The 27,515-nt window shown below is 36.1% G+C and overlaps 1 protein-coding gene across 2 annotated transcripts in view; it reads right to left on the reverse strand.

Moving 5' to 3' along the window:
- LOC116159057 (guanine nucleotide-binding protein G(o) subunit alpha) overlaps positions 1–27,515 on the reverse strand; it is a 165,395-nt gene that overhangs the window by 117,406 nt on the left and 20,474 nt on the right. The window contains exon 1 of one of the 2 annotated variants that reach the window (XM_031471987.1): positions 22,512–23,076. The exons of the other annotated variant lie outside the window; for it this stretch is intronic. Within the exon in view, the coding sequence (XP_031327847.1) occupies positions 22,512–22,632 (121 nt within the window). The 5' untranslated portion in view covers positions 22,633–23,076. Of the gene's footprint in view, positions 1–22,511; positions 23,077–27,515 lie in introns of those variants that run through there. 2 annotated transcript variants of the gene reach the window in all.

Here is a 27,515-nt window from a genome sequence, read left to right on the forward strand (position 1 = left end):
TCCCAGGGAGAACGTTGGTTTTAAAAACGCGGACAGGAAAACTCGCCTGATGGGCCCTTGCGTTACAACCGTACCAATTAAACATCCAATACGAAAACTAACGTGGTGGCACATTATCTCAACCAGCATACGCACCCCGCCTGAAAGGTGCGATATTTGTACCGTATCAATGGACCTTCCTACAGGATCCACAACGGACATCCCAGAGAAACAACTCGCGGATCCCGAATTATAGAAAATCATCGACTGTTTGGAATAACCGAATAGCACTCCGTGGGCTTCGCAAGACGGACTGACCGCGGTTTTACGATTATAATGAGTCAAGGGATCCTTAAACCACTATTCTCCAGATTCGAAATCAGAAGCCGTACGGCAAGTGGTCCAACAAGAGGAACGAACCGGCATCCTCCAAGAATAGCCATTGCCTTGTCCTCTCCAATTCTCGTACTCTTTAAGATCCCTCATTTCTTCAATGTCTTCTTCCACTGTTTTTCACCTTTTCTGTCAAGTCTCTAGCAAAAAGAAAAATGTCGGGAATGAAATTTTTTTCGCTATTTCCACCTATTTCCTTAATAATGGAAAAATAAGGTTACGCCGGGTCACTGAAATATTATTAAACAGCTTCGCCAAAATAGGGCCACTGTCGGCCAAATGGAGAAGAATGTTCTCCTTCAAGAGCGCAGGTATTTGATCGCTATCTAGGCAAAAGTTAAGAACCTTACCTAAGGCAACGAGTGCTTTGCCGAACTGATCTTGATAGTTAGCGTGTGACGCGTCTCTATTTAGGTAAGCCCCTGACATTACTCCTTTAATCTCAGGGTTAATGACAGGAGGGCAAAAATTGTCTGGGATTACATGTTTTGGTAAAACGTTCTCTCTTTCTCCCTTGTCAAGGCTAGTCCTTAATATGTACAACCATCTGGAAGCCAAAACCGAGTTAAGTTTAAATGGCTCTGGTTTAATTTCAGGGTCCCTGCTCAGAATATCTAAAATATCGTCCGGCAAATTAATCACAAGAATAGCTTCAGCTTCTGTCGTTTCCAGAGTGTCCTTACTCTCTATATTTGCTGTTCACGGCGCCGTATCGTGCAGATTACGGCCATCGGCAAGGTCAGCGTCTGCCGAGCCCGCAAAACCCGGGCAGTACCTGCCATTATAATGGGACTTCGCGCGGACTACGACGTTCCCTATCACTTAATCCCAATTCATTAGATACCGAGGTGCTTCGACTTCGGCTATCCCGAATTGACGAAAAATACCTAATTTCATTAATTCCTGAAATTCTCGCTGAAATTATTACCTATATTTTGCTCTTCACGTTAACTATTTTAGCTTTGCAACTTTTCATCTTTATATCTTTCTTTCTTGTATTGAGATACATCATACAAATGTCAATTTGTAATGTTTAAATATATTTAATCGTACGATATATTTGGTATGCCTCATTTATATAATGTTGAGAGTTAAATGGAATCAGTATTTACAATTTTATTTATTGGAAAGGTACTGCTCGAGCAAAAGTGAAGTAGGCCCAAACAAAATTTATTTAGTTTAAAAAAACGGTTTGACTCCCAACGTTGAATTATGAAGCACCAACAAGCACTGGCCCAGCACTAACGATCTACAAAATTTGATGCAAATTGGAGTCATTGTCCGGGCAAACGTGAAGTTGACCCGAACAAAAAATAATTTTTCTTTTGAAAAAACGATTTGAGTCCTTATGTTAACTTATGAGGCACTAACGAGCACTAACAAAGAACTAACGATCTAGCATGGTGCGATGCTGCCGGGCTATTTTATCCAAGCCAACTTCACAGACATGGATGAACAACTAGGCACGCGCATCGCCTCTAGATACTACCGGGTAGGAATGCGGAAAAACAATAATGAATACGTAAAGCGTTGCCAGACTGTCGAAGATTCAAAGTAAATAAGCTATAATCCGCCGAAATACTACAGACACCCGTTCGAAGCTGTGGCCATCGACCTTTTCGGACCCTTATCTGCGGGCCCAGCGAACGAGAGATGGATATTACAGAAGACATCACCTCGTGGTCAATTATTCATTATTGAAGTATGATCATTATAAAAGTGACGAAAAATAACAGGGAATCCGAACCGTTATTGGGTAATTTTAAAAAATCATGATATTCCATTTAGCTCTACAACAAATAAGAGCGTTTTATTTTTTGCTTCTAGTTTTGGAGGAGTGCGTGCCCTCAAACTTTCAACAAAATCTCCCAACAAATAAAAAAGTTAGTTTTATATTTATGTAACTCGTTTCGTTTCATTCCAACAAATTTGAGACGTATATGTATGTACATCAAAATTGTTTGCATATTCGGTGACAAAACTTGGAGTCCCCTCCTATAAGTATATACTGTTGTGTTAATTTACGTAGTTTGGACGATGTATAATTTTTGTTTAAATAGCGGTATTCTAATTTGTTCATTTTGTTGGAAAATTAAAGATAAGGGACATTTTGTTAGAATTATATTAGATGTTTGTAGAAGTTAATTTTAAGACTATCTGTCGTTGCGATAAGAGTTGCGTTGATGGCTAAAAGTTAAATAATTTTGTAAAACAGATGTTGTCGCAGGTGCGCGTTTAGATAAGAGAATTTTTATTATTTTAATTAAAGGTTAAGAAAATGGCATCAAAGTGGCAAGAGAGGGAAATGTGTTAAATAGAAGAGAAGTGTTTTAAACATGCGTCGTTCACCTTTAACCTTTTCGCCGCCGCCGTTGCCGTGTTTTGACCGTTCGATAGAATCGGGCACATTTGTTGGAACCGTGCTCCCGTCTTCTCGGTTTTTAGATGCACTAAGGACTGTCAGTTTTTGTAATTATAAAGTTAATTTAAGAAAGGTTAGTACATATTTTAAGTACGTGGTATTCAATTGAATAGTCCAGTTCGAGTTAAGGAGAAGTTTTGTGTCACGGATTCTGAGACAAGAGGAGTTTCTGAATCGAATTCAGTTTAGTGTTTGTGTTTTTTTGTACTTGTGTATCAATATCTTACCGGGAGCGAGGAATGGGAACAAAACTTTACGCTAATTTAAGACAAAAGGAATTTGCCCGTAAAATTTTTTCATTAAAAGAATAATAAACACAGCGCATATTTTAAACTTTAAAAGAAGTAGCAGAGAATGAATTAACAACACAGTAGATGCAACATTTTAGAGTTCTTGTGACAGCTATGCAGATATAGGTACCTATTTAGTAAAAATGCTCATCGAAATTAACGATTATACTCATTAATAGAGTGCCTTCATCATAACGGGAAATGATAACATCAAAATAAATGAGAAAATTAAATTATGTGCAAATAAACTCATAAGGGAGCCTGTAAAAAAACGTTGAGGCTTGGCGGATGGGTGCGGTTATATCGCACGGTTTTTAACATCATGCAATCCACAATTCCGCGGTTTTTTATCTCTACACTTCCCATTTTACACGAGCTGTAAAAAGATAAATTACAAAATTGAAATTGGGAATCACACGCAGGTACTACACGATTAGTGACGTTATGAAATTAAAATGACTAATGGTAAGGTCACCGTCTTCGAATTAAACCTCTAGTGATAGATTTTCGTTTCTCCGATTTGGGTGCTCGAATGGAAAGGTATCAGAATGGTCCAATGCCAACATCAAAGCAAATTGGTTTGAGGTATTTACTGACATGCGTTTAAACAGTAGCCAATTTCGGGTGGTCCTCTTATCAATGGTAACAATTAGACTGAGGGCCACAATTAAACAGCACCGTAAGCCGAGTAGTTATCTAACTAAAGTTCTAAACGCTAATCAAATTAATCTTAATTATACGTTCGCATTTCCGGGTATGCCGTCGAAATCGGAAACGCTACGTTTAACATGCCTTTAAGACCTCATTACGATGTAATCAGAGGTGCTCATGTTTATGTTCTTTATTTGTTACTCAGTTGTAAACGTTGATTAACAAGACAAAACGCAAACGGGTAAACGTCATGTTTAAACGCTACTGACTTGTAAAACTGACAGCAGACTTGTAAAAATTTTACAAGTTAGTAATGTAGTAATTTCATTGGCCAGAATTAATGCGAAGTCTCTGTTACATGGATCACATGATATTTTAGACATTTCTTCAAGATCAATTTAAGAACTAATTATTTACGTTTACAAATGAGTAACAAATAAAATATTGTACATTATACGCCAGGTAATAGTTTTTACTGGCTCTAGGAGATGACAGGCTCGCCTAACGGCTCGCCAGTCAACTTCTCCTATCGCCAGTAAAAACTCACTTACCTGGCTAATAATGTAAAATACTATAATGTGACGGGCAATAGCGAATGTATCCTTTATCGTAATACAAACGACATTCATGTGAAACTATACTGTCCTACGTCGGACTGGGTAGTAAATGGTATTTCAATACTTTAAATACATTTTTGCTCGTCAAAAAGGTTATCGAGGTCGTAATCAGCAAATGAAATTTAAGTTCCCTAAAGGCTAAAATCCGATCTGCAACTTTAATGCTTTTGTATGATCCATTCCAAAGGATGCAGAAAGAATCTCTCTGTAGTAGGCGGGGGACACTTTGTAACCCGAAAGCCCAATCTTCAAATGAGTATAACGTTTGTTTGAAAAGTTACTTTAAAAAACTGTGCGACAATTTTGTTCCTTAACTCATCAAGTATGTACACAACAAATTTCGTGGAATTCTCTAAAGAAGAAATGCACGTTTCACCACAAGAATATGCTGTTTCACAATACGACGATACCGTTAAATAAAGGAAGCAAAATCCTGCAAATAGTACTTAATGTAGCAAGTGATATGTGTTGTTGTGCGAGGATTTTGAAAATGGGTGGTGATCAATCTGTGTATTTCATTTATGAGACTTTTATACAATTCATCGATTGCTTAGAGGAACTAATGGAGGAATTAAGAATAGTGAGACCATTGTCGTCGAAGGATTTCCTAAATATCATTGTTCAGCTGCGCGGTTATTTAAACCTTAAAATGTGTCATTTGCGAAATGTCGATTTTGGTCTTTACGAATTTGTTGACAGTAATATAAACAGAGTGAACAATAGAAACAGTTTGTACTCGTATATGTGAATAGTCAAGATTTATACATTGTTGTCCGTAGTGACGAATATAAATCAAATATGCTATTTATTTATTTATTTATTGTTTATTACAGAGTGACCCGCATAATGCTTATTGTATGATCTAGTGCGGCGATCGCCAACGTTTCAATCCTCACGGACCATCAAACAAAAATCTATATAATTTAAACCGGTTACCTAAAAAACCATAAAAATAATATTTATTCAATGTGAATGTGGAAAGAGAAGCTATATACGACGCATAATCAGTAAGTTAGCATTGGCGATCGGCAATTCTTCACGGACCACTAAAATTTTAACGCGGACTATTGACGACCGCTGCTCTAGTGTGTAGTTACCCTCACTACATATTAAAACTTATCTATCACAAATATCTTTTATATAACCCTGTATATTTAAAATGACACAGCTAATCACAGTAAAAAATTCAAATTCCCCGTACAAATTCAAAATTACCGCAACAAAATGGCAGACATCCGGAAATAAAAAAATTCAAATCTCCCGCATAAATTCAAACACCGCTACAAAATAGCCGACATCCGGAAATTCGAAATTTCAAACTTACCGCCACAAAATAGCGCAGCCAATCACAACGTAGCACTGCGACGTCAGAAAAAAGGGGAAGGGGATGGTCGAGATTTACCTACTGAATCGTAAACTTCGTAAAATTATATTAATTTGAGTATGTTTTATAACCAGAATGGCAATGAGTCAGAGCGTTGACTGAGAAATATAAGTTTATTCTCCACTCAACGGTTAGAGTAAAAGTTAATATTAATTTGATTTGAATATAAGAGAAAAAGCTTTTGTTTTTTTAAGGTTTGTGATTTTTATGACTCTCTTTCAAGTGATATGTTTGCAAGGAGGGGGCAATGTAACGAAACAAATTTGTTGGTATTCAATCTTGAAGTCACCCTGATGGCAAACTGGATTAAACCTTCGTTAATGCTTTTCACGGAACATTATATCTGAAGCTGGTCAGAAGCTGTGAAATGAAAAATAAACTTTTAATTGAAAATCAGAGGGCAAGCAAAAAAAAACATAATGCGCCATTATTTTTCATTATTATATTCTCAAGTGTGCGCCATATAAATATTAAATAAGTACCATGCAGGTATTAAAATGCGTACATGTACTACAATGTATCGTAATTAAAAATTTACCATAAACTACATAAGAAGATGAGAGAGGCCCTCCATACAATACCAATTATATAGCTAATTAAGTTCAAGTCTACGTTAAAAGTTTTGACGATACCAAATATAATGTGCCTACCTAATTGAGTCCTTCAGAAGCAGGAAGCATAATATAATCAAACGCGACGACGCGAATGATTTACTTTTGAAAAGGGAGGGAGATACGAAAGACTTAAAGAGGGTATTTCTAAAGCGAGGGCGTATAGTATAAGTAGTAATATCTTCAGTACGTCATATTGTTTAAAATATCGTAGTGTGTCCTTTTCCTCTGTGCGTGTTGATTATTTGCCTCTAAAATAATTAAACAAATGCATTCTGGCTTCCTCGCCTCCCCAATACGGGAAATTTGTCATAGTTCATTCTCAAAATTTACAGAATCAAATGTGGCGGGGCAAGTAATAATACTAATAGACGAAAATACTAGAACCCCAAAAGGGTACACATAAATGAAAAGAAAGTATTGATTGTGGGGAGAGGGTATAGTTCCAAAAACAGAAGCTATCCTGAGACAAAACCACACTTTACAACCGAAAGGTATACATTTTTAAAGATCGTTATTGTGTTATATCATCTAGTTAACCGTGCATTTTATTATAAAAAATGTATAATAATAATAAACGCATTCATTGAACACGAAAATAACGAATCGTGTGAATCCAAACTTAGTTTTTAAGTTTGTTAAATATTGTACAGAACTTGACCTTGCTGCACCACCCCTCTCTAGTTTTCTTGTGTTATACCTTAAGCCACTTTTGGCATTCGTAGTAGTTATGTAGTCAAGTAAAGATGATACAGTCCACTATTTGCTATTAAATTATTTAAAACGAACATACGAGTATTAATTATTTTTTAACGAACAAAGTTTGGCAAATTTTCCAAGTTTCCAACCATTATAAAATGATTCCAACGCAAGTGCAAGTGTAAGGAAAAACTATACTGACACTAACCATGTGAGGAACGCAAGAAATTAGTTGAATACGTGTCAGGAAAATGAACCCCATGTTTTACGAGTTGTCTAAAAATGGGTCAAACCATAAGAACCGCAAGGCCATCTTTTCAGGACGTTACGTTAGTAAATATAAAGCAACTTGAATGAATGGAAACAATGGAGGTCCTGAAAGGAACTGAAATAATGACCTTTTTTTTTATTAATAGCCGGCTTTGTTCTCAAAGCAAAGTAAGTTTACACATATCATTATCGCTAATTGCGATTGGTTTCATTTCCACCGAAAACAATCGTAAAAACTAATAAGATTTAATTTTATCTGGGCTTAATAATAATAGGTGTAATTATTGTATATGATCACAATGAACTTTTAATTGGTAGGTCAAAGTGATTTATGTAATGCGAGGTGTTTCGAATTAAACCTAAATTCTTTGACCTCATATTTCCGTTCGGCTGACATGAGAGCTTTTGAAACAAAAGAAACTTTTCTCGCGAAGTAGCTTGGCACGTTACCAATATCCGGCAAGTGGACGATTGAGTACTAATATGCAATAAGTTTTCCTATCAATAAAATCCATTTTTAAAACGTATGCGATTTTTCACTCGCACTTGTTCATTTGGCAAGTGGAATGATTTTGGAATTGTGCCAACTTGCACTTTTTGTACATTGAAAACTACGGATCTATCGCAGATTATAATGAAACATACCTAATCAATTAATCATATACTTGGGAACCTGCTACTGTCATAGTATATTATCTCCTTTACAATGATCTATTTTATTTCGTACCTACAAAAAAAATTGGTTTTCAAAGCAGAAGTTGTTTGCAAAAATGGCGAATAACTGCAAGACTGTTCGTATATCATGAACGCTAGCAAGATCGGTCTCCAAATATTTGAATTTAAAAACAATTCGTGATCTTCACTTTTTCTTACTATTAAGAGTAGGTACATACATTATACATAGTGACTCACCTCACCCCATTTGAGTTTTGAGTTCTAGATTTTCGTCAACAAATTTAATGTGAATCGCCATTATATTATACTGTTGTGAAAACAATGTCAGATAGACGTTATTTCGTAAAATAAATTTTCGATCCCTTTAACGATTCAGAGACATGCCTCATGCACAATAACGAATAATTTTATTGATGCATGCCCAAAGTCCTTTCAAAATTTGGTAAGTGACCTTTGCAGTTTGATCTTGACCATTGTTTGCTTGGAATTTAAATCCGAACTGAGTGAAATCTCATCAAAGAGCTTGTCAGGTTTGAGGCCGTGGATAATAGCCCGACATTTAAGGGCCACGGCTCGTCCAACGTTGGGCATTGCATTCATTTTTTGTGTTTGATATTGTTTTGGTCGGGACTCGGGCCAAGGCACACAGCAATATGTAATTCCCCTATTACATTTCCTGCTTAGAATGCCGGCCCATTCTGACGAATACCTGCCCAACTTTGATTTTCTGCGGAAATTGGATCTTCACGAAGTAAATTTTTGATTTTCGTTATCCCAGTATCTACAATTGTGTTTGTAAACAAATCAGGTTAAGTAAATTCGCCGCTAAAGCAGATGTGTTTGGAAAAATTAGGATCTTCCTCAATAGAACATTCACATAAGGCGCGGTTCCCACTGGAGCGATGCGATAAGCGATGCAACATGAGCAATCTTTTATCGCCCGATGCAACTTTTATCCTCGCAACACTCCAGTGCACACTGGAGCGATAATGTAGCCTCTAGGATAAGCAAAAGAGCAGTTGTTTTGATCAGTCAAGTTCCTCAGAGCGCTACTGCGAACTATGGAATCTGCCCAATTGTATTGGCTCCATCGATGGAAAGCATATTCGCGTAAGGTGCTTTAAGCTTTTTCAGCTATTTGTTTTCACGTAACACCTGTCAAATCAGTCCTGCTATAACTTTTCAATGCATAGTTCCATAAACACGCTTTCTGCTCCACCAATTTCACGAAGGAAATAGAGGATTGCACGTCTTCTTGCTGACCCGGCATGATTAATCGGACGTGTCGAACGATATGCGCTCAAAGCGACCCGGCAGCTATGTCTCTCGCCCCGACGCGACTCCGATAATTATCGGTGTAGTATCGCGATCGCTCCAGTGTGTACCAGATAAGTTGCTTCCATTACGTTTGCACGATTATGAGTGATCGGTGTCGAATCAGGATCGGGTTGCTTATCTAATCGCCTGTTGCATCGCTTATCGTATCGCTCCAGTGGGAACCGCGTCAATTCTCCGATCTTCGCGCCATTCTTCTAAACGTTGTACCTTGTATAGAAAAAAAACTTGTTATTTGTGAATAGTTCATGAACTGTTCACTCGACATTAGTAAATTTTTTGACGGAGGAAATTGATAGCGTACGATTTTGACCAAGCTCCTCAATTTCGCACACTTCTTTCAAAATTCTCGGCTGTGGAAATCTTTTATTACAAGTAGAATGGATTCAGTTCGGCATCCGCTCTAGTTCCGGTTTAATTCCAAGAATTAATTTAATTTTCGGGGTCAATCAAAGTCAATTAGATTGAATTGCTATTTCGTTCACCTGGTCCAATCTGTTTTTGAGGCTTATTTGATTATTTCTGGGAATTTTTAATACTTGCGTAGAATTTGAACGGGGACTTGATCAATTAATTTATTTCCCGGTCTAATTGGCTAATTAATTTCGCGGTTTAAATTGCGGAATTAACTAATGCCCGGGATCATTCAAGATCAATTAAATTCCAAAATAGGGTCAATTTGGGGCGTTGTCAAGCGATTTTGGGTATTATAGATTGATCGGCGGATTCATTCACGTAATTTGATTCGCATCTGTTAATTGGTGTTTTGATTTGATTTTGCATAAGTAAACATTACAAACCAATATACAATAACTTCTAGATAATGAGAATTTCTAACACAGGTGGGTCCAATTTGAAATTTAATACACTTTATATGCCTGCAGCACCTTTAAGGGTTCCTTTCTGATTATGTAAATTATCAAAATGTAACTCTCATTACCCGTAGGTGCAAGGTAGATATCCATTGCAATCTTATTTTCTTATTAGATTTCCGTCGTGTCTCAATTTCAGAAAACGATGCTCAGAGAATATTTTTGTTCTTCCGACAAACTTTTGTTTGTTCACTAATAACAACCCTTGAAACTGTATGGCGCATGAAATTCCCAACTAAAAAAAACATGCGGACGTTTTATTTGGTCTCAGAACCTATAATAATAATGGATCACCCTGCATGTGTCTAATTTTAATTTTCTTTAAACGTAAATGTTAATTTGAGATTGAACGCAATTTCGATCATGGTATTTGAATTTGAAGTAAATGTGATTTTGTTACCTTATTTTTGTTTAAATAATCACGTTTTGGACTTTTATTGTTCATTTAGGGCCGATTCTACAATGCAGGTATATACTGAGAATATACCTAGAATAAACGTCGACGGTTGTGTTGGTTACCATTGCGTCAACCAATGGGATGGATACTTGTTACTATGGCAAGAATATCTTATTCTGCGAATACGTGTAATTGTAAAACCGGCCCTTAGAAAGATTAGCGACATTTGGATATAATGTTTTATTAAAGTTCTCATTTAAATCAGATCGTTGCGATAAGACATTCGTTATCACTGCGTAAACTAATTAATTTGGAAGATAAACAAGAGAGCGAGGACTGTTTTAAATAGCGGAAGAAGACGTGAATTGTTGCTTATTTGAAGACATCTTGCCAGTTGTAAAGTTTTGTAAAGGAAGTTAGTTGAGTGGTCTAAGAGATTTTTATTACGCCGTTTAAAGTGAATGTTTATCGAATAAAGAAGTGAAGTTTACTAAAGAGTTAGTGGGTGTGTTGTGTTTATCGAGCAGTTATCGTCGAGTTATCGCTTACGTGAAACCTGCCTTTTTCCACCATCAAAGAGCCAATATTACATCTGTAATTCAAACAAAGCCAGTGAAGTCAATGTGAGTTTCCGAAGTCTCATCGTTTAGTGTTTGTGGGTCAGTTATAGGAACTGCAATTTATGACCGGATGTTAAGGATTATTATTTTTAACTAATTTTTTCCTGACTCTTCACATTGCCCCTTCTTCATCTTTGTATTTATCACTCTTCCTTTGCAATTTTCTATACTTCTTGTATTTCTCGAATTTAATTGAGATAAAAATCGTTTAGCATACCTGTCTAGACTATTGTTTTAAGGCACTTGACCTATACTGTAGAAGTGATTCGGGAGACGTCCATTATCCGCAATTGAGCTATTCCAGATAAAATGGTTTCCCGTATGAGCGTGGTAATATTCTAAGTATAACTGGCTACCTGCCAGGGAAGTTCAAGAAGAACATGACTATCAAGTGGGAGCGTAATACTAAAATAGCTTAAATGTGTTAATTGTAGCAACGGTAACGACATCCACTTCTTCTAATTGGATTGCCGGTTTCTGCAAATATATCCGCATAAATTTAGTTTCCATATAATTATAGACGTAGACGTTTTGTCTTCCGTCTTATTTCTGTATTGTAACGTAAATATTTTTTTTATCTACGCAAATAGAACGTGATAGTAATTTCTAATTTTAAAATTTGTTAATCATTTGTGTTATTCCAAAATCAGGTGGCTATCGAGCGGGGGAGCTTTTTCATATTTAGCTTAAATGTGTCAGTTTTTTACGTAATTTTTTGCTAGATCGACACGTCGCGTTAATTTAAAAATAAAACTTAGGTACCTACGACAAACTGTGACGATAATTACCTTCATTGTCACTGAAGCGCTCATTTTATCTATAGTACCTCATTGAATGCATTAATTTAGATTACTGAACCCAGTAGACCTTGTGGACATGAAACGGGAATAATTATGCAAAATAAATAGTAAAAGAATTAGGGTTGGAACAGGACTGAAGCTAATTTATTCGAACAGTTTCTGCGTTTTATAGGTAGTCTCTCCAATTCCATATGTCGATCAGCATATGCTTATACTTGCAAAATTCAAAGTAAATCTCGAAGTAAATACTCGTAAGTGCCCCCTCACACTGGGCGACTTAGCAGCGCTGGTCAGCCATGGGACGGGACGCAGTGCAGAGCTGCTGAGCAGCCCAGTGTGAAGGGGCACTTATGAGTATTTACTTTGAATTTTGCAAGTATAAGCATATGCTTCTTTTTATTCATATGGGCCAATGTCTACAAGTCTACAAATTCGATTCCAAGATGTAGATTGTGCCTGGCTGCAAGGGGTGGGAAAATGTTACATAAGTAGATTTTCATTGCAAACAATATAATCATTATTCCAAGTATCACAACATCCACTTATATCGTTAATTTTTTTACAACAAAGTCATTAACGTCTTTTCCGACTTCAAAAACAGAAGAATGCATGTTATATACAACAAGTAAAAAGGTTTTCGCCCTAAGGCGAGTAACTTCAGTGCATTTTCCATGCATTGATCAGTGCTTCCCATGCCATTTGTACCTAGTTTTCCATTTTTACTACATGTTTTTCTTTACTAGAAGCATCTATGGTTAAAATTGCACAGAAATCTCTATATATAAAAATGAACCCCTATTTCTTCTGGTCACGAAATAACTTTAGAACGACTCGGAACGACTTTACCGATTTCATTCAACTTTTTTTTTTAATTTTCTAATACTTCATAGAAGGTTCTCACGGAAATTGCGCAGAAAATTGGAAAACTGCAGAAAACTTAACGACGATTTAAACTTCGCGCGTTTGACAGTTGGCGCGCAGCAAATGTTAACGGCTGCGTCGGTCGGCATCTATCTATCCATGAAAAAAGAATTCATTCATTTCTTAGTAACAGGCGATCAAAAATGAGTTGCTGTAGAGTCGCCTTTGGAAGTTCAAGTTAAATACCAATTCCCACGTAAACAAAAATTCCAAAGGTGACTCGACAGCAACTCATTTTTGATCGCATTGTAGAAGTCCATTCGATTGGAACGTTCATCCAGTTTTTAGTTACTTCAGCGAGTTTTTTGACAAGTGTTTGTTCAAAAAGTAGACGGATCGCAATTAGTTCATCACAATCACGCCATTTAAAATAGGATCGCGGGCGACTTGATGACATACGAATCGTAAACAAGATTATGTTGCCCGTTATCCCAGGGAATTTGTAAACTCTCTGGAATTGAGCGGATTGCCACCACCCAATTTGCAATTAAAACTTGGATCGGTAATCATCATATGTTGCGGAAAATACACCAGCCACGTCTTAGTAATGGCACCCGCCATGCGGTACTGAAATTAACAACCATTATCGAAGTCATAATTTCAAAAGGGAAGTACAAAGGCGAAGACGTTTTGATTCCGCGCATCCGTATGATTCCGAACGAGTGAACGATATGCCATTCGACTTTAAACATTTACAATTTCCAGTTCGGCTTGCATTTGGAAATATCGAAAATTAAATAGCAAGGGCAGTGGACGTGTTTGTGAAATCAGTCTGGAAAATTCATGTTTTTGCACATGACCAATATTGCATGTCGCCTGTTCCATGTTGGAAAACTTTCAACTTTATTCAAACTCCAGAAAACAAAACTAACAATGTTGTGTATCAGAAAGCATTACAATAAGCACTCTGTTTTTGAAATAATTTGTTTATTATTATTTCCAGTTCGAATTGAATATTCATAGCCGAGACAGGACAACGTCTAACTAGTACCTTCATAAATAAGGAAGTTGGCACTGTGCAGAATGCGGATAGACTGCATAGACTATGTTTGCCTTTAACAGAAGCATCTGTGATTAAAATTTCAAACAGATAACTCGATAAATAAGACAGTTGATATTGTGCATGCCTACATTACTCTGATGTTTACAATATGCAAATGTTTTTTTTTTTACTAAAAGCATCTTTGGTTAAAATCTCAAAGAACTATCTCCCTAAATATGACAGTGGATATTGCGCTGCGCATGCGCACATTACTCGTAAAGATTTTTCTTTGCTCAGGTGCCAGAGCTATAAGCAACCGAATTCAAAAAGAAAGAACTAAGTTAATTGAAAACTGCGGACGGGCGGACGGACGGACAGAGAAAGTGACTGCAATAACGCACCTAACTTTACTTGTAGAACCCACGACTGGAGAAATGCAATGAGCGAATGGAACTTTCTATTGAAAAATCAATTACCTAATCTGAGATTATTTAAGCACATATTCAACCCGATGATGTATCAGAAACGTCAAACTTAACGTTATTTAAAATGGGTAAAATAACGTTTTCTACAGATAACCTGCACTTTAACTTTTGTGATAATCACACCGCTGATTGTCCCAAGCACCGCCTGATGTCAGATGTACCAATTTTGATTAGATTGTGATTGCGTGCTAATGCTTGTAGAGATCAGATAATTAACTTTTTCCTATCTACAGTGATTAGTTTGCGAACCTTTGAACCAAAACAGCGATTGCTAATTAGCCATCCAGTGGGTGGCTAACGACCTAAAACTTTGACGTGACTGTTTCGAATTAAGTTTATATGGTTTCGGATGCTATTTCCCACACAGCATACTTCAAACAACATTCAATATTAATTGCCTATTGCGCCAGTAGCCTCTACTATAAATAAACGTTTTCTCAATGATTACAGTAAAGAAGAAACCCTATATTGTTGTTTATCAAGTGAATATCAATTTAATTAAAGATTACATAAGAATAGGCTTCACATTATTTATCCGGTATAAATAGAAAAATTTGTTTATTAAATAGAGGCTGTTTATATTAAATCGAACAAAGAAATAAATTGATAGATTACAAAGAATCGAATGTACCAGAAGATAAATTACACCTTACCACGCTTGAGCACTTTTCGGGGAGTAATTACCGTTTCGCAGATTTTGAAATTCAGTGATATAGCCTCGATGATAGCATTGTATAATGGTGATAGTACGGCAGTTGTTTAATTTGATTTCTGCGAAAATTATGGAACGCCTTAAAAATAGTTTAATGGATGCGTTTTTAATTGATTTTATGATATCGTTGCCAAAGCGTTTAATGGTCGAAGAGTGAAGATTTTTACATTAAGATGCTTTTAATTTTTTATTCCCAAATGACGCTAAAAAAAGAAGTGGAAATAGGTGCAACAGATGTCTTGAATTAGAAAGCGTATTGAACTTGACGTACTCACACGAACGTTACTACCACTCTCCCTGGTCCAAGCTGAAACAAAGCCGCTGGTTCACTATCTTTGCGTTTTCCAAGAGAAAATACGATTCCACCTACCTCCAAACCAATATAAGCGAATGGACTACCTCCAGTCAGAGAAATGTCCCTAAATTTACCATAAGTAAACTTGGATGCAAGCTTCAAAATTGGGTAAGTCAACCATGACAGTACGTTTTTACCACACCATGATTGTGATTCTTGAACATCGCCAGTTTGCGGCAACTGGAAAAACTTGATTCGGGTGAGATCTTGAGGATCTCGAGTGAAAACGACATTTCTCAGGGCGCTGGCGTTCAAATTACGATGTGAAAGCACGGTCCTTTTGACTTTTGTTATTATCAAACATTGAGACATACCTTTCGCGAACCTCTTGCTACTTTCCTGTACTCCGCGTTTTTTAGTTACAGTTGAAAATTTACCAATTTCAGACCTCCTTCATATCTCGATTATGATAAAAGTTATCCAAAAAGTAATTATAATAGAGTTTTTTACGTAATTTGTGTAGTATAGTATTTTAACCTCGATTTTAACCAAAGATTCCTCTACATTCAAGTGCAATAAAAAGTTCCCAACTAATCCTTTCGAGTTTTAAGAGGGCAGACACAAAAAATGTGCCTTAATTATTTTATTCCATAAGCATTTAAAATATCAACAAAAACAGTGCAAATGGAGTACGTGGGTATATTAATTCCCAGAAAACAGCGAAGGACTCTAGCAATGTATCGCAAACGTCGGCCATCTTGAACGATAGCTGTAGTTTTTGCAGAATCTTCAGCACTCATAGGGAGAAGAAGAAAACAAGATAACATCGAGAAGAATTACAGTAATTAAACAACTTTTTCACTAGTCATAAAGAAAAAGAAAAAAAAGTTCTTTGTATATTTTCAAAAATAGCTTATACCGTGGAACAAACAAATGAAATTATTGAAAAAGGCGTCATCAGGATTCTCCATACCTTTTACAGCAACCACAGTTATCATTGTATTCATATCTTTATTCGTAAGAAAAATTATAGGCATTGTACGTTTTCCAAGACTTACTTAACATTTGAGGTTAGTTTTTAAGTTCACCCTACTTTTGCTGCGCCCAGCGAAAAGCATGTTTAATAAGCTTTCGAGAGAGGTATCAAAAGTGTGGGGTATTTTAATTAAGATTTTTACGTCAGATGAGTTGTACTTAAGAAGGTGGTGGGGATAGTTTAAAAAATAAGTCATTTGGGTTCCCCCGGCTTTTAAAGACACAACAGTTTTAGTTTTTTGATATATCTCTTTAATAAAAAAATATAGCCATTGTAAGTTTTCAAAGGGCCACATTGTATCATCTTCTAGTGAGGGGTAATTCCGAGGGTAATTCACTCGATGAGATCATGTACACTGATTTCAAGACTTCAGATAGTTTTAGGTGATTTCAATTGATTTCAAATGATTTCAGATGATTTCAAATGATTTCAGATGATTTCAAATGATTTCAGATGATTTTAAGTGATTTCAGGTGATTTCAAGACTTCAAGTGATTTCAGGTGATTTCAGTGTGATTTCAATGGGATTTGAATAATGTTATTTATATATTTAATTTTATTCAGTCGGCGTATTATTTCATACATACTAAAATTAACTACTGTTGACTATGTGGTTGTAAGCGAACGGGTTGCTCTGAACATCTGTTCGCATGGTTGCGAACTAAATAACCATGGTGTAAATGGATATTGTTTCATATCATGTTCATCGCGATAGAGTTGTATTAGTTTTATTAAAGCGTGCCCGTAACAGTTTAAGCTTAGGAAATTGTTTTTTAGACTATATTGCGGATGGCTATCAATCCAAGTCGTCCATATTCTCAAAAAAAATATACAGTACCATATTTGGAAGATACGCTTGTCCGGGGAAAGATGTTTGTCCAAAAAGGAATTTGTGGCGTAATTCATTACCTTACAACCCTCACGTTATTACTGACCTCGTTATTGACAATAATGAGTACAAAATATCTCGCAAAATATACTTAGTTCCCTTGATTTTATTTGATGCGTAAGCAAATAGCTTATAATTTTAAAGAAGGGCGTATACTGATCGTAACTAATCACGGTACGTAATAAGTTTAAAATTCAATTGCAAAAACTGCCGTTGGTTTTCGTTCGAGCGATTACCGTCAGTTTTCAATTTGATTTCAAGCGATTTCGAACTGATTTCAAACTGATTTCAAGTGATTTCAGGAGAGTTTAGGTGGTTTCAGGTGATTTCAAGTGGTTTCAATGTGATTTCAGCACTTGCGTACACCTGATTTCAAGGGTGAATTACCCCTCGTCTTCTAGTATATTCATTTCGTTTTTAATTTACCCGAAATTTGGACTAAATTTAGTATAACCCACTATACCTACGCCTAAATCCCCCCGATTAATTACAGGACCAGACCCTTCTTGGAATTGTAAATTTGCATGTCTGTCGGCCCGTCCGAGGACTCGAGCGGAAGTTTCTAGGGGTTAAAAACTGGGTATGTAATATCCTCTTGACCCGGGTCAAAAGTTGCCAAAGTACAATCATTTCTCCGGTTCTTCGATAGTACCTACGTTTTAAGTACCTACCAATTTTATTTTCATTTTCAAAATAAAATTTCCCACTTATACCATAAATATGTACAACGTTGTCAGTTGCAAATTCATTGTATCCCACACGAGTGAACGCGCTTATAATTCCTCGTCTTTCCGTCCGTCAATAGCGCGATGTGATTATAGAATATTATAGCTCGGAGTATAGCTATAGACCATCTCTCGTCTCTTGCTTATGTACAGGGTGTCCTATTAATAAAGGTCACAGGCCAAATTATCCGAGATATTATCTATAGAATTGTTAGTTGCACAGCATGGGATTTTGTTAACAAAAGAGGCTAAGAGAAATCGCTTGAAATTATTTTCAAGTTTCTAAGTTTGATTTTCTCGCGCTGGGAGATGTACAATTCATGGTTAAGTAAAAAACTGATTTTTTTCTCAAAATATGCCCAACAAACATGTATAAAAATACACGCGTCGCAATGTTGTATTAATTTTGCATGCAGCACATATTGCACTAGCTCATAAAATGAAAAAGACAAGATGAAAAAGTAAAAATATCAATGAAAACAGCATTTTGATATCTTGTTTCGAGAAAAGTGTTACATTCATTTCTGAACAAAACATCCACGGATAACTAGATCTTGCTGAACGAACATGGATGGCTATGACGCTCGCTATGACGTCGATGCATTCAAATGAATTTCTTTTTTTGTCCTCTATCTCATTACGTAACAAATCCAATGTGGCGCCCATATAAAGACTAAGAAAGTAGTAGACTGTAGCCTGTAGCTTCTCCATCTATAGCGTGCTACGGAAATTCTGCTAACAGAATCAGATTCTCCGAAAAAAGTGCCCATAGAAAGTGCTAACAGGAATTCCAACCGTTTTACCTAGGGAACATGAAAACAAAATGTTGAGATTTTCAGTTTTTCGGTGTGATAGTACATATTTCATATTTCGTTCTCTTATAGATTCGTTGTTGGTGAGGTTGTTGGTGAAAATCGTTGTCTGCTCATTTTCATATATTGATAACAGGATATATTAAAAAAATTGGGTAATAAAGAGAACCAGAACAATTTTTTTCCCAAATAAACCGAGAGTCCAACTTGTTGCGTTTGTGAGCTACCCTCAAAAAAGTGGTGAAATTTGCATTTATTCTTTAATTTTTTCTCGGCAACCATAAGAGTTACAAAGATGGGTGGGTCTTCGAATAGCTGTTTACGTCGAACCTTTCCGGTTTTATAATGTTTTCTTAATTTTACCCCAAGTTGTCGCACCCTTAGACGGGGTTGCAACAAAAAATGTTGATCCTGTTCATATTTGGTATTTGACGATTTTAGAACATGAAAATCACTATAGGTATTATGAAATTAATTTTTAAAATTTCGAAAAAATGCCAGTCCAGTTCTTGACCGGTCAATGAAAACGACAAGAATTCCACGAAATTTGCTTTGTACATACTCCGTAAGAAACAAAACAAGAAATACCTACCTCGATAGGTGGTTATTGCTTATTAAAATAGTTTGTTTATTATCTAACAAAAACGCGTTTAGTAGGGAGATAAATACACAAATCAATTTGACATTGATCATCACTTTCCGTTGGCCTAATTTCCAACACCTATTTAGAATTGTTTCAAAAAAGCCATTTTTCTTTTATCCGCCAATCGAAACATATGTTACTTCAATATCAAGTCGGCTGTTGTTTTATCTCATCCGTTTAACAACTTACCTAAAAATAATAGAACTTGCATGATTAAGTGCGCCATAATTGCTTGTAAATCTTCAGTTTGGTGGGTTTTTTGGGTTTTATACTTTCTTTCTTTTCAAAATGAATCAAAATTATTCGAGTTCAACATTCATTTCATGTATGGGTTGACTAATTGAAACTCGTTTGAGGCTCGGCAATTGTAAAGAGAAATATTTCCCTACTTAAAAGTTAAAGACTTCCAGACAGCAGACAGTTTTCTTCTGCGCCGCCAAGGCATCCAGGTCACAGCGATATTGAATTTGAAGAGAAAGTAATGCAGCAAGATGACGAAAATCCCTCCACCTCACCGTGGGAACCACAATGTCTAAGCGTCTATATTATTAACGGGTGAGGCAACACGAGGATCATCAGTCGTTTGTAAAACGGGCCTAATAGGCGGAGGACATCCATCTTGTTCAAAAAACCAATATTCAAATCAAGTATAAAAGTAATTTTTTTAAAACTGTTCGGAAATTTTGTTCCTTAACTCATGAAGTATGTACACAACAAATTTCGTGGAATTCTTGCAATTTTCGTTAGCAATTTTTTTTCGAAATTTTAAGGATTAACTGCAGATTCCTGATTTTCATGTTCAAAACACCCCCAGATACCAAGCTGTCGTTTAGGAGTGCGCCAGCCACCTTAAGGTAAGAATTTTGCCACCCGTCTTTGTACTTTTATGGTTGCTGAGAAAAAAATTAAAGAAGCAATGCAATTTTTTAGGGTAGCTCGCAGACGTTGTGCTCTCGATTGTGCCCTTAAAAAATATTTGTTTTTATCCCCTCTATCATCCAATTATTTTCTACATACTTATATGCTCCGCCCTGTATATATGAAATAACCTTTGAGAAATAAGCTTGTACTGTAAACTGGATGTACCAGTCCTCATGCATGATTTTCAATACGTACTTATACAGGGTGGTGCCTCGCGCAACGCAGCATAGGGATTTCAATGGTAATTTCTTTATAGTCAATTACTAGCTCCCCAAATTATTTTAGAGCAAAAGTCTAAATACGTTTTTTAGAGAAAAAAATACTGCATCTGTTCATACTATTAGTTATAATTTTCCATTTTTCAAAACCGTAGAAATCGAGAAAATAAAAAATTACATTTTTATAAATCAGTGATGCTTTGGAATTTTTCAACAAACTAGAAGAGCATCGCATCTAAGTTATCGTTGTTGACGTCGACCGATTTTCATATTTAATTCTGTTTCAACTACCGACGCAATAAAAGGCATCTTAGGGTAATGTTTTTTTAGAGAATGTATGCTGCATCTGCATCAGATACTATTTGTTTATCATTTTCCGAACCAGAGTACCTACATAATCGAAGAAAAAAAAACTGATTTGAAGAAGATTTGTTCCTAAACTTATATTCGGATTTTCCGCTACTGCAGCCAAAACGTTGAATGTATTGTCGTTTTCCTGATGGTGACGGACATTATGAACGTTATTGCACTTGCAGTTCTTTAACTAATTTATAAACAAGTATAAATTTAATATACGTCAAAGGCAAATAATGAAACGTGATCGCTTTTTTTTTAGGTAATTCCAAGGCATATTTGATTTATTGTAAAATGAACCTTTTTATTTTGTCGATTTCTACGGTTTTGAAAAACGGAAAATTATAAGTAATGGTATGAACAGATGCAGTATTTTTTTCTCTAAAAAAAACGTATTTAAACTTTTGCTCTAAAATAATTAGGGGAGCTAGTAATTGACTATAAAGAAATTACCATTGAAATCCCTATGCTGCGTCGCGCTAGGCACCACCCGGTATATTGCGGTATCGTTATTGCGAAACTTCACAGCAAAATCTATTGCTGGCTTCATACGGGTACTCTCATTGACTCATCATAGTTCATTAGTTCTCTATCTAAAAGAAGCATTTTGGGAGGTGGAACAATCGTGTGCGACCTTTTTAAAATAAACTACTTAGAATTCGAACTCCAGAACTATTTTAGGTACAACTGGAACTACCTACTAGCGACAAGATCAAGTTTTTAAAAAACGATCTTATTTTTGGGATTGTGAATATATGAAACACGGAACTTTTATTAAAACCAGTTAGGAACTGTAAAACTATAAGTGCAAATCGATGTGCAAACAAAAAAGAAACTCAGACATTTTTGTAACTAGGACACATTACAAATCACAGGTTTGTTACAAAATTGATGGCAAAGTCTACGAGTGGGAAATTCTGAACTTTTCGACAACGGGAAACCTATTTTTTCGATTACTGAGAAATGTAATGACCAAGAATCCCATTAAGGTATCAATGTCGTTGAATCGTAACTTTTTGAACACGTTTAGTATTTAATAACACTTGGTCAAAAAAATGTAATTGAAATACAAATGGAACGTTTTTGATAGTGTAAAGAATTTCAATCAGTGAAATGATTTAGTCATGTCTAACAGCGCCAAAATAAATATGTATCTGATAATTTATAACCGCATCCTGGTAAAGTGTGTGCAGCATGTATCACTGCCGTAGCGTGTAATGAGATCACCCCCAACTCCATTTAGAATGTGAAGATTTTTGAATGGAAGCATACCTAATATCTGTATTATACTATGATGGAAGTAAAAGGCGTCGTGGCCCTGATCTATTGAGCTATTGTGATGAGTAATTAATGCAAATATGTCTATCTATTTTACATCGTTTTACTTTAATACGAATCTGCAATAAACGTTGGCGATAACTCTCGAAACCATTGTGATAACGTAAAAGCAAGAATATGTACCCGAGAGTGCACTTGACATTTTTTGAAAACTAATGAACGTACCTAATAGCAGCAACTTGATATCCCTTTTCGCACGTAATCCGTCTTCCTTAATTTCTTGATCAATTTTTTTCGTTCGAGCAATCGCAGCCCTTTCCTCCGCCGACACCGTACATCCCATCATGAAAATTGGGCACGACGTTTTGACGAATTTTTTTCAACGCGCCTTTATTTCAACACTTACGCTCGCGGAGGAGCAAAACTGAGGATTTATAGGATCACCTTAATCAATTTAAGAATCAATATACCACACACTCCACTCACTAAAAAAAACTATTCAAAAACAGATAATCTATCTTTAAATAGCTTTTGTTCTGTTTAAAATCCTTTCACATTAAACAAGCGCACTCTCACTAATAATATCTTTGAAGTCGGGGAACTGCTTATCAAATAATGCTTCCTGTTGCACACAAAATAATAATCCGTTTTAATTGCCGTACGTTCTTGTACTAAATTGCTCGTAAAAAGTCGACGACGACGCTTGGCTTGTTACACAAAATTATTTCTACGCGAAAACGTTATCAAGTACAATAGCAGCCGCAAAAATGAACAAACGGCGACGCTTTACACGTAGGAAGCGTATGACATATATAGCACCGGCAGCGGGCAGATGGTTCTCCTGCTCATATGAGGCCTCAATCCCCCTCTAAAACTAATACATGTATACATATGTGCGTATCAGAGATAATGAAGTGGCTTTTTGTAAACTTTAATGCATTCGCTAACAAGCCGACCAAAAAAAGTTAATTTTGTTTCGCAATTATACGCAAATTATGATCGGCATTAAAACGACCCCCTAAAAAGCAGACCGTTATTGATCCATCCCTTATAATTTTGTCACTATTAATAGTAGCTATTGCTGTATAGAAAGCGTACGCCACGTTACCTTTATATTATATTAATTTCCTTTTTTTGTAATCCTGGGATGTTAATATCATTGATTTTGAAAGTCGAGAATAGTAGATACCTATCTCTAAAGCTTTTGGTACTTTTCGAACAAAAATGCGTTTTGTTCCATGAGAGGTGTATGTATTTTACTACAGCAACCAAACATTTTCTCTAGCTAGAGCAAGTCCCTTTCATACTCTACAGCATTTTCGAAGGGGGAAGTTTTGACATCTCGAATAAAATAACGTAACTGCAGAGTTCAGATTGCCAACCCAAAGGAAACGTCTTTCGAGGACAACCTTAAGGTTGATTTTAAAAAATTGTGCGGTGTAATCTGTTGTGAGAATTTCCCAGAAAAATTGAGCATATTACATCTAGTCAACGTGAATGTCAAAAATTTACTCTGGTTAGCACAGATACCACCCACACACCTGCGCATGCACGATTCTGCGCTTTTATGTCGAAAAATATGTGTACCAAATTTTGTTTAAACCAGTTCAGCCGTTTAGCCGGCAATAAGAGTACATACAGGCAGACCGATCGACGTCTTCGAGATTTTGTTTGATTAGTATTCCAAACGTGTATTTCCATTAAAAAAGTGTGGGAGATCATTTTTTACCGCAATATCTCCCTTACTAAAGTGCGGGTGGTAAAAATGTATAAACGTAGCTAAATGTGATCCACTAAGGGCCGGCTCTACAATTACCCCTTTACGCATCAGAACAAGCGACATATATCCTATTCACGATTCAGATTAACAGTGAGACCTCTGGTAGCACCACATTGTAATTATTATTGATGGTATAAGACCACAATTTGGTTTATTTGCAATTAACAAAAGTAATCAATATTGTACTTTTTACGGGTGTAAAAGTAAATACACTTTCATATGCAATCAATGTAATTACACTTTAAAGAGCAAGGATAGTTTGAAACCTTCACATTTTATCACGTTATACTTTCAAGAATTTGAAATGTGATCAGTGCAATTATACAACCCCTAATAACGATAAGTTAAAGAATCATCGTCTAACGCGTAACATTTCCAAGCTCTTAATTGTGAACAGTGTAATTACACACCAAAAAATAGGTGATATTTATGTCATTCATTGACACACTCCGCTTTGAATAACTTTTTACCCCTGCTATCAGTGTAATTACGCTACAATTAAGCATTCCCTTAAAGCGTCACCTATTAACACACACAACCTTCTCAAACATTTTATTTGTGAACGGTGTAATTGCATTACTCACGATAAGTGGCATATTCAGATTGAAGGATGTTACCGTGCACTCTGTGCGATTAGGTATGCCACAAATATTAAGAAAAAATCGTCATTTATTAAAGCACAACAAATCGAAAAATACCGATTATTTAAAATTGTGGTCAGTGTAATTGTGCCAGGAATAGTAGGAATTGGTTGACGCAATCGTAACCAATGCAACCGTCGACGTTTATTCTCGGTATACTAGTATGGAATGAAATTATTGCGGGTCTGACTTAGACTTATAATAAGCTAGAGAAAACCAATAAGCATTATATGAGTGTGAGGGAGATATAACTTTACCAATATTGAAATTGACCGTAGCAATTAAATGTGTCATTGATACTAGCCTATTCAAAAGACGCATCCGCGCTTTTGGTTTGTTGTGTATTCTATCTCATTTCACACTCATATAATGCTTAAAGTATAATCGACGTAAGGGAGTGTCGGCGAGTTGTTGTAGAGTTGTAGGTACGAGTGCACTAGAAATTGAATGATAAATTTTGATGTTTATTTGTAATTAGAAAATTAAGCTAATTATGTTCCAGATACAGCTATTTATTTACTACCATACTTTTAACATCAGAGCGCTACTTATATTTACTAGTTACAAAACGCTTTAGAAAATATTCTTGATAACGCAGCCCTTCAGTGGCGTAGTGCAGATAAGTGATGCTCGCGGCGCGATGATAACTTACCACCCCCGGGAGAGGGGGGGACATGATAGTGAGATTATAGTTTATCATGAATCATTATGTATCTGCAATCTTCCGAGCTTTCCGTGAGGCGAAGTCAAGAGGTACAAAAATGCAACGAGGAAAGGTTGTTATTAGAATTAACAGAAAATAGAGGTCAGAGAATATCTTTTGAAAGTATCACGAGAGTTCTCCTCAGGGCCGAGAGTTTTAAGTACAAGTTAAAAAGGCCTTATGCAAACATAAATGACGAGAGCGTATTTTCCTCCTAATTGTTAATGCTGTCCCATTCTCTTCATGAAATGCTTTCGTAAATAGCATTGCGCACTGTCTACTTTAGAAATTTTATTGAATACCTTCATAAATAAAACATACCAGCATGCGTTAACAGTAATTTTGAAACCGGTATTAGTTTTAGTTTCATTCAAGGTGCCTACATATGATATTTCGTTTAACTGCTTTCACAAATAAGAAAGTGGCCATTGCGCATGCGCAAAACAAAATTTTGCAACTGGTGTTAGATTTGTCTTTATTCCAAATGCCTATGTATAAAATTTCATTTAAATCCCTCCATAAATAAGAAAGTTGGCATTGCGCATGCGCAAAACCGCATTTTGAAACCGTCGTTAATTTTACTTATATTCGTAGTGTTTACATATAAAGTTTTATGCGTTAAACCAAACTTTTGACCAAAAAATATGGGTATGCACGGAATCCTTGGACCAAGCCCGTTCAATTGAGCCCCATATCGCAAAATTCGGTTCAGTGGTTCAGAAGGAGTACGTGTGACGGACAGACGGACGGACGGACCGACGGACGTCAAAGTGCAGCCAATAGCGATTTTTCACTTTGAGGGAAATACGCTAAAAAACGTAACAACGGGGGTTATGCGGGTCACTCTGTAATTGGGCGCAAGCCTGTTGAGAGCCCAGAACAAGAGAGGGATAATAAATAAACAGGAAAAGAGACCTAATTTTCCTTTGCGCGAGGGGGGGGGGTATTCTATTCGGGGTATTCTATTCCCCGTATGACATTCCCATTTTGTATCTGTTCAAATAAAACTAAAACGGCAAATTCCGTCTAGTTTTCTTTAAAGCATGATCATAACTCTTTAATTGCGCTACTTTTCCCTAATTTAACCATCGTCGTATCTTCTATGGCGAGGCCGTGCTATTTTATGAGATACAGTGATATTTATTTAGAAGCAAACATAGGGATAGATATTGTTTTTCCCTATGTCTACTTTCAAAAGACAAACTTTTTTCTGAAGGGCACCTAATTTTATGCATCCAAAAGAACTTTTAAAACAAATAAACATCTGACTGTCATATTAATTAGTTTGAATATTGTTTCTTTGACGTAACAGAAAATAAATCTCTTCCGCTCCTTAAACTGTTACCGGCACTATACCAATTGACAATATCTACTTTTTCTTCAGTTTAATACATCGCACACGAACTAAAATAAAATACGGAAGCTAAAGCAACAATATTTAAATTAATTAATCTGACAGCCAGATCTTTATTTGTTTTAAGAAGTTATTTTGGTTGCATAAAATTAGGCGCCCTTCAGAAGAAATGTTGTCATTTAAAAGTAGATATAGGAACAAATAATACACATAAATCCCTATGTGTACTTCTTAATAAATAACACTGTATACATAACCTTGTTTGTGTTTATTTACTCCTATTTTATTCCTGTATTTCAAAATTATATTCTCTTTATTGTTATCGTCTTTTACAAACCCAGTCTTTATCAAGACTGCAGTTTGGGAGTACCCAATTCGTATATTAGCCGTTGAGGAATTCCAAAAAAACGTACCCCGCCCATAATGTTGCTTATTGCGATGTGCTTTGCCGTCACATTAATCGCGATAGATTGATTTCATAATACAGGAAGTATTGTGTATGGAAAATCACCAGGTCGACCACCAAGCGGTTTAGGACAGGTTTTTACCACAATTTTTATTTGTCCGATGTCGAATATAAATAAGTTTATCTAATTCCATAATTATTGTAAGTACATCTTCAAATAACGATTAAGTGTATAAATTCACGGCGCCAAAGTGTGTTGGTGCCAAAATGTCATCGCGTCATAATAACCCAGCTCCAAACTGTCCGGATCAGCATTTGGGGCGAGGAGGCTGTAAATGTTCGTGC

Source organism: Photinus pyralis, unplaced genomic scaffold (assembly GCF_008802855.1).
Source record: "Photinus pyralis isolate 1611_PpyrPB1 unplaced genomic scaffold, Ppyr1.3 Ppyr1.4_LG1, whole genome shotgun sequence".
Taxonomy (NCBI): domain Eukaryota; kingdom Metazoa; phylum Arthropoda; class Insecta; order Coleoptera; family Lampyridae; genus Photinus; species Photinus pyralis.